This window comes from Pundamilia nyererei, unplaced genomic scaffold, assembly GCF_000239375.1.
Source record: "Pundamilia nyererei isolate P.nyererei 1_Seehausen unplaced genomic scaffold, PunNye1.0 scaffold00077, whole genome shotgun sequence".
NCBI lineage: Eukaryota > Metazoa > Chordata > Actinopteri > Cichliformes > Cichlidae > Pundamilia > Pundamilia nyererei.
The window spans coordinates 38,156-45,746 of NW_005187478.1; the positions used below are offsets into that span (position 1 = coordinate 38,156).

The 7,591-nt window shown below is 44.2% G+C and overlaps 1 protein-coding gene across 1 annotated transcript; it reads right to left on the bottom strand.

The window, feature by feature from the left end:
- Positions 1-1,895: 1,895 nt before the first annotated feature.
- LOC102207246 (uncharacterized) lies at positions 1,896-2,943 on the bottom strand. The gene is made up of 5 exons (XM_005737586.1): positions 2,907-2,943; positions 2,679-2,737; positions 2,518-2,576; positions 2,234-2,444; positions 1,896-2,150 (listed from the first exon to the last, which is right to left on the bottom strand). Exons 1-5 carry the CDS (start codon positions 2,941-2,943, stop codon positions 1,896-1,898), a joined length of 621 nt encoding a protein of 206 aa, XP_005737643.1.
- Positions 2,944-7,591: the final 4,648 nt, after the last annotated feature.

Genomic DNA, 7,591 nt, shown 5'->3' on the forward strand with positions numbered 1-7,591 from the left:
GGGGCATCTGCAGGTTGCTCATTAAGCCTGTGTACTGAGGGCTTACCATATAAAAATATCAGGCCATATGCAGCTCATCGAGGTTACAGACATACCTCGATGTCTGTACACACGCACACATTTAAGCTCAGTGTGGTGCTTCAGCCACAGAGTGCCTTAGCTAATGAGATCTAACCAGCAGAAGTGGGAATGAAAAGCACTCTGTGTATTCTGTGATTAGATTATCCATCATCAGGAAAATGTCATTTCCTTTTGTCTATTTTACTGATTTTATGTTTAAGTTTTGTAATACTTGTTTGCCACGCCACTACAGTCACTTTTAACCTAATGTTTAAGCATTACTCAAGCTCATTTACAGCTTTTTTCTGTTGATCGCTATCACTGGTCCTGAATGCATCATAAATTAATCAGATAAAATATTTGCGGTTTTAAAACTGTTCATAGCTTTGACACATATGTGTTCAGGGAACAAAAGGAGACCTATATCTGGCCTTGGTTCCAAAGGTCTGTCAGCAGTTCTGCATCTCGTATACATACATGCTTTCTCCCCCAGTCCAAGGACGAGCTTTTCAAATGGTCTGGAGACTAAACAGCTCATGTGATCATGTGAAACCACCTTCCCAGACTATTGCAGCTTATGGGTGCTGTGCTGGGAGAGGTTACAGTGGGAATGAATGTCAGTGAGACTTTTATGGAATACCAACAAAAATGAGGCTGTATCCTTCTGCTCATGCCCTGAAAAAGGCCTTTATTGTGGGAGCTGGCTTAATGCACTGTGCCATGATCATAGGGCATAGACTGCTGACAAAAATCATTTCAGTCCAATTAAGTGTTATACTGAACACTTGAGTATAATTAGTTGTTTGTTTCTTTTCTCTAGCCGCTAATCTCCTTATTCACCTTATATTCACCTCTGCACTGCTGTTCATGACAGGGAACAGAGCCAAACAGCTGAGGAAGTAGAAGAAGAAAGTCAGGGAAGGTGATGATCTGGGGCCATAAGGGAGAGTGAAGAGTGCTGAGATGGGATCTGGACACTGCGCTATTCCATGTCAGCTGAAGGGCTTTTTCCATCATCTGTCAGTTTCCTGTAGAGAGAAACCTGCTGATGGCAGGAAGATCCTCTCAGCTGGGTCAGTCTCCTCCATATGTTTCTTGCAGGCTGTGTCAGAGTCTGTTAAAGACTGCGAGGAGCCCTGATGGCTGACAATATCCAGAGTTAACACAGGGCTCTTAAGGCTCTCTACTGTAAAGATGGGATCCCACCACCACAATTCAATTCAATTAATTCAGTTTTACTCATACAGCACCAAATCACAACAACAGCTGCCTCAAATCCCGTTATATTGTAAGGTAAAAACCCTGCAATAACACAGAAAACACAAACAGTCTATGAGCAAGCACAAAAAAGTTCCCTTTTAACAGGAAAAAGCAGAACCAGGCTCAGGGAGGGGCAGTCATTTGCTGCAACCATTTCGGGGTGAAGTGAGGGAGACAGGACAAAGACTTACTGTGGAACAGAGCCAAAGATTAATAATAACTCGTGATTAAATGCAGGGTGGTGTGTAAACACCTATTAAGTGAAAAAGGTGTGGAAAAGAATCATGAGAGGCCTCCAGCAGTCTACACCAAGGATTCATATAGTCCTAACTATATGTTCTGTCAAAAAGGAAACCACTAATGGCATGAAAGCATGGATAAGTCTAGAAGTGGTATGTAACTGTGTACATTCACTCAGTACATTTATATTTAAGAACTTTACTGAAGCAGAGTTTTAGTGTATTTCTGTTTCTGCATTTTGCTGCTTTCTACTTCAACCTCATATTTTGGATGCAATATTTGACTTTGTACTCATACAACGACCAAGGAGGAGAGGAGGCTGCAGTGGAAGCGGGTCACGAGAGCACCCCGACTGTCACAAAACGGCCGGAGGCCGAGCACCAAAAATCAAACCCACGTGCAGAAAACCCAAAGCGGAGGTTGAAGAAAGGGTTTAGTAAAGGTTTATTAACTAGCACAGAAATGACGTTTACGATAGTCCTTGATTTAAAGCTTGACACATGGGGCATGAGGGTCTTGGCCAGGGGAGAGGGATAAGCAAGGGGACAGGTCCAAGAAAGCATCGGCAGCTGCTGGTGATTAGGTACGTACTGGAAGAGAGGACAGCAGTGTTAGAGCGGTAGCCAATGAGGAGTTCTGGAGAGGGTGGAAGCTATGAAAATCTTCGTCTTACTGTGCAGGTGGGAGATGGAAGCGTTGAGGGAGAGGTGGTGCGGTTCAGGTGGGTTTGGTGGTGTGTGGCAGCTGTCCTGAGCGGTGAAGGTCCAGAGGTGGTGTAAGGGCAGGAGGGCAGGCAGGTGAGGCAAGGAGATGATTCTGAAAGCAGGCGGGTTAACCAGATTTCCAAGACGAGAGGTTCAGTGTGATGGAATTTCCAGGAGTAACTAGAACACAAGATGCAAGCTTAGTAGAGCACTTGAGATTCATAGACATGAAGCATGAGGCCTGGTTACCAACAGAGAGTAGTTGACGAACTGGCAAGGAAGCAGCGTCAGCGGGCAGCTTAAATCTCCAACCTGATTGCCTCAATCAGCTTCAGGTGAGGGAGGCAGTAGGCCCTGCCCATGGGTGGATACCAGGGAGGGCCAGACCTTCAGTGGAATTTTACAGCCACACACCCAGACCATGACACCGACCTCCTCGAGCACCGGAGCTGCCTTCAGCTGTTCAGCGCCAACTTTAAAAAGAATGAAGAAATTAAGAGATATTGGAGAGCAACAAGGAACCGTTCACACTGAAGAGAATTCTCGGTCTCACTGCCAAGGAGGGCCTCCAAGTTGTTTTCTGCTGTGGTAAAGAATGTTGCGAGTAAAAATATTGAACTCAAGAAGCTGGTGTACGTGTACCTGATGAGGTATGCCGAGGAGAAACAGGACTTGGCATTGCTGTTTATTAGTATATTCCAGCGGACCCTTAAGGACCCAAACCAGTTCATTAATGTCATGTATATGATTCTGAAAAGCATCTTTCTATATTATTATTATTATTATGTGGCCTTGCAGCAAGGAGATCCCCAGTTCAAATCTGCTGGTCAGCAGGACCTTGGTCTGTGAAGTTCGCATGTGGCTTCCCTCTGTTCATGGTGGTCTATGGACCACCATGAACTTAAAAGGCTGCAGAGACAGATATCACCATGTGATCCAGGTGATGGCATCCTTCATGCATCCTTTCATCAGGTCCAACACCCCCCACAGCTTTCTGCCAAACACTAATTCAAAGGGAGAAAATCCTGTGGAGGCCTGGGGCACCTCCAGCACTGCAAACAACAAAGGGTCTAACCAGCGATCCCAGTTGCGTTCATCTTCGTGAGTGAATTTATGAATCATGGACATGTCAGAGGTTGGTAGATGCTGGTCCAAACAGATTTAATGTCCAGTAATTCATACAGTTCTTTTACTTTGTGAGACATGAACATATCGATATCTCTTTCAGAATGCCAAGTAGGGAGATGACCTGAAACAGTGCCTGTGCTACACTTGGCTCGACAAGGTCCATGCTAATGTGCTCAAATGGGACTTCCATTAATGGTAACGGGCACAAATGCGCTTTTGGAATTTCCAACTAGTTAACTAGGCTGAGCTGAGCATAGGGTGTCGTCCCAAGTCTGTTCTAGTGGAAAATGTTCCATGAAGTGAGTTACCAGGACCGGCGGTGCCTTCACGCCCTCCTCAGTGTCGGACGACCGTGTCGCTGCTGAGCACAGCACAAACCCTGTATATACCCTTTGGCACCTTATTAGAACCCAGTACGTCTCTCTGGGGAGGGTGTCAGAGGGCCAGCAACGCAGAACACTAGTCCCACCTCCATCAGACACTGATGCGATCACCAGCCTCAGCTGTGAGCCTTCCAGCCACACTGACAGGTGGTCCTCGGCCAATTTTACAGCAATTTCCAGGATAACCAGCCGATGAAAGTGGACCCACTCCACCGTTCCAGCCCGAAGCCACTCGTTCCACATCCCTGAAGGTCCTCTCCATGACAGGGAGGCTCATAGTGTAGTCGGGCCTCTCCCCACAGGAGCGGCAACAAGCGGTAGGGCCCACTCCTCCTCCGGCCACCAGCACACCTCCACCATGGGCGCAGAGATCTCCTTCTCCTAGGCGTCATCTCCCTCCACCATCCGGTGAAACATCACAGGGAGTTTTCCAATACCTCTGTCTGCCGCTCGGCTTGGCCCTGCACTGCCTTCAGTCATTTACGATGACTGTTACAGTCAAATCACCATTTGCGCCAGTGACTCAGGCGGCTGCGCGGGACGAGGCTCCGACATGCCGGCCGGGTTTTGGCACCATTTAAAAGGGCCAGCACAACTCAGTACTAAGCCTGCGTTCTTTGTGCTTTATTCATTCACACATGCCTGCTTTTCCCAAGACCTCGCACCCAGAGGTGGAGTGCCTGCTTGGTGCTCCGTTCCAGTCGTTGCTCCATCAGCTTCTTCGCACTCTCTCCTCTTCCCAGTGGCTACTAAAATGTGGAAGGCATGATTAGATGACGTTCACCAGCTGTGACAATCAGCCTCCCCCTGACACCATGCCCTAAACCCACTGCTCCACCCGTCCTCTGCAGTTGAGCCACCAACCACACCCCACGACAAATTCATTAATTTCTCATTACTATGCATTACTCTCATATACTGGATTATGTATAACATGCCTACAGTCTCACACACTTACCTAAATCCCTATCTAATGAGGACACGCTCCCTTTGAGTGTTTATGTTTTTAACACAAGCTAACAGCATAGCTGAAAATGACGATGCATGCACTTCAGGTGTTCATTGTCAGCCAAGGTTTTTCTGTCTTGTGCGTAGTTTGCACTTTAAAATCACATTCATGTGATTAAAAATAAAATCAGTCCAATGGCTACTCCTCAGATGTTGCAGACCTCTCTTCCATATCCTCCTCCTTCCACATGAAATGAGCTAGGATGACTTTATGTACTTTAAATATTCTTTAAAGATAAAATTTTGTTACTGTGTCAGGTGTGTATGTGAATTACGTGCACATACAGTGTGTTGGTAAACTTAAAAGCATAAAAATGCGGTAATTTTATTTTTCTGTTTTTGTTGGCCATGGCACCTAAACTATGTAGCATTATCTGTCTGCACTGACATGAGAGTCAGAGAAGTATTAGCACACAACTTCTGAGGCCAGTAAACAGCCCCCTCTGCTGGGTATCCTAGCAAACTACATGGAGCCGGTCTCTGGTACCTCTGCAGCCTCTTGATTTTCCAGGTAATTTCCAACCGCCTCAAAAGTTTGAAAAAAAAAATCTCACCTATACAATCTAAAACTATACAATCCATTTTTTTCTGTCCATCCATCCATTTTCTTTTCTTTTTCTTTGTCTGTGGCTGGGTCGCAGGGGCAGCAACCTAAACTTATCTGAGGGAGCACGAGGCATATCGAGGCCAGTCGAGAGCTGGGGCCTTCTTCTGGTAGGTAATGCCTGAAACACCTCACTCAGGAGGCATCTTAGTCAGATGCCCAAACCAGCTCCTCTCTCAGGTTGCTGAACGCCTCACCCTATTTCTAAGGCAGAGCCCAGCTACCCTTGGAAGAAAGCTTTTTTTCAGCTGCTTGTATCTACAATCTCATTCATTACACTAAACACATAAGTGATTGTGGTGTCGTCCAAATCCAGCATAACATTCTGCCTACTGACAGGTAAATTGAATAACAGTGATTATCTCTTCATCATGGCAGCTGTGAGTGGGTGGAATATATTAGTGAGTAGTGAACATTTAGTCCTCAAATGATGTGTTGGAAGCAAGAAAATGTGCAAGTAGAGGGGTTTAAGAAAACAAAGCCCAGATGACTGGATCAGAGCATCTCCAAAACTGCAACTCTTGTGGGGTTTTCCTGGTCAGCAGTGGTCTGTCTAACAAAAGTGGTCCAAGGATGGAAGGATGGTGAACCAGAGACGGGGTCATGTGGCGCCAAGCACTACTTAAGCCCACGTGGTCCAATCCAATAGATGAGCTACTGTAGCTCAGACTGGGAAAAAGGTTCATGTTGGTTCTGATAGAAAGATGTTAGAATACACAGTGCATTGCAGTTTCTCAACTTACAACTTAAAGGACTTAAAGGTTACGGTCATCACTTAATTGTCCTGGCTTTCTTCTAGTTCATTTTTGTAGTTCATGTGTTAAATCAGCTTGCCTTGTGTTTGATATCATTCACCTACCTGCTTTCACAGACCAGTGGATATGGGCTTTGGACTCATAGTAGACACAGTGGAAGCCTGCCTCCACATCAAGCCTGCACAGCATGTCATACATGCTCTTCTTCCGGTCTGAGGTGGTGATATCCACCGCTCGGCCGTGATAGTGCAAAGACTCTTCAGGATAATAGCCATCCTGATATTTCTTTCTATTAGCTTCAAAAAGAATTTTAAGTTAAGCTACACCTCATGATATAATAGATATCCATAGTTTAATTTTGTCTTTATTCCCCAACCCCAGCAAGTTAATTGCTGAGGTTGGGGAACACAATCACCACTGTGAGAGAGAAGAGACCAAAACAAACAGACCAAAAGGGGAAAATGAAATGAGTTCCTTGTTTCTTATTTAAGCTTATCATTTTTGGTTTTCCAGCCCACATTTTAATCATTTTGATTTAAAACTTGAAAGATAAAATGGAAAATAACATAACGCTCAACAAACAAACCACTGGTCCCCCCATTAAAGAAAAAACACTTTCTCCTGCCAGTGCTTCCAAACAAGCTATACGTCTTTTTTTTCTGATTCTCATGAACTTTTATCATCCGATCTGAAGCCTATAGAGTGGGAAATTTAGACAATAGGACTGTTTTATGTTACTATTCCCTCCAGTTGGACTCGCATTGGTTTGATGAAATGAAAACCTCCATCATGTGCATTAAACATTAAAAAGTAACAAACCTGTTTTGAAAATGTGCGGATTCGATAGTACAAATATTCATGTAAAAATGGAGGAAGTAAAAAGTTGTTCAAAAACCAAAAAAGTACAGATACCTGAAAATTCTCCTCAAGTACAAAAACAAAGTACTTGTACACACACACACACACACACACACACACACACACACACACACACACACACACACACACACACACTGCACTGTCATGAAGAGTAGAGTCTGATATATAGTTGTGGGTTTTCTGTGTTTTTGTATTTCCACTTAGTTTTTTTTAACTAAACAATGACCTGGTTTAATATGTCTTGTTGTTGATCTGACTTTGCATTTAAATCATTTTAGAAACTGTTTAGGACCAGATGATTCTTTTAAATAGCATCCTCATATGCAAACCATTAAAGGTGGTTGGGTGTCATCAAGGGGTGTAGACTAGATCTCCTGAAAGCTGCACGCTCAGTCCTGTCTAAGTTTACATCCACAGTCACAGTTTGTATTTTTTTTTTTTTTTCAAAGTCAAAGTCAACTTTATTGTCAATTCTGCCACATGTACAGGACATACAGAGAATAGAAACTTCGTTACTCTCAATCCCTAGATAAATAGAAAATGAACATTTAAATATAAGAGTGATTAAAA

Bases quoted from the DNA above. Each gene is read 5' to 3' on its own strand.
- LOC102207246 (XM_005737586.1), bottom strand. From the start codon at position 2,943: ATGCCAAGTCCTGTTTCTCCTCGGCATACCTCATCAG. The intron at 2,738-2,906 runs GTACACGTACAC...TTCTTTTTAAAG, and splicing joins TCCTCGGCATACCTCATCAG to TTGGCGCTGAACAGCTGAAG. The intron at 2,445-2,517 runs GTTGGTAACCAG...CTTGTGTTCTAG, and splicing joins CAGTTCGTCAACTACTCTCT to TTACTCCTGGAAATTCCATC.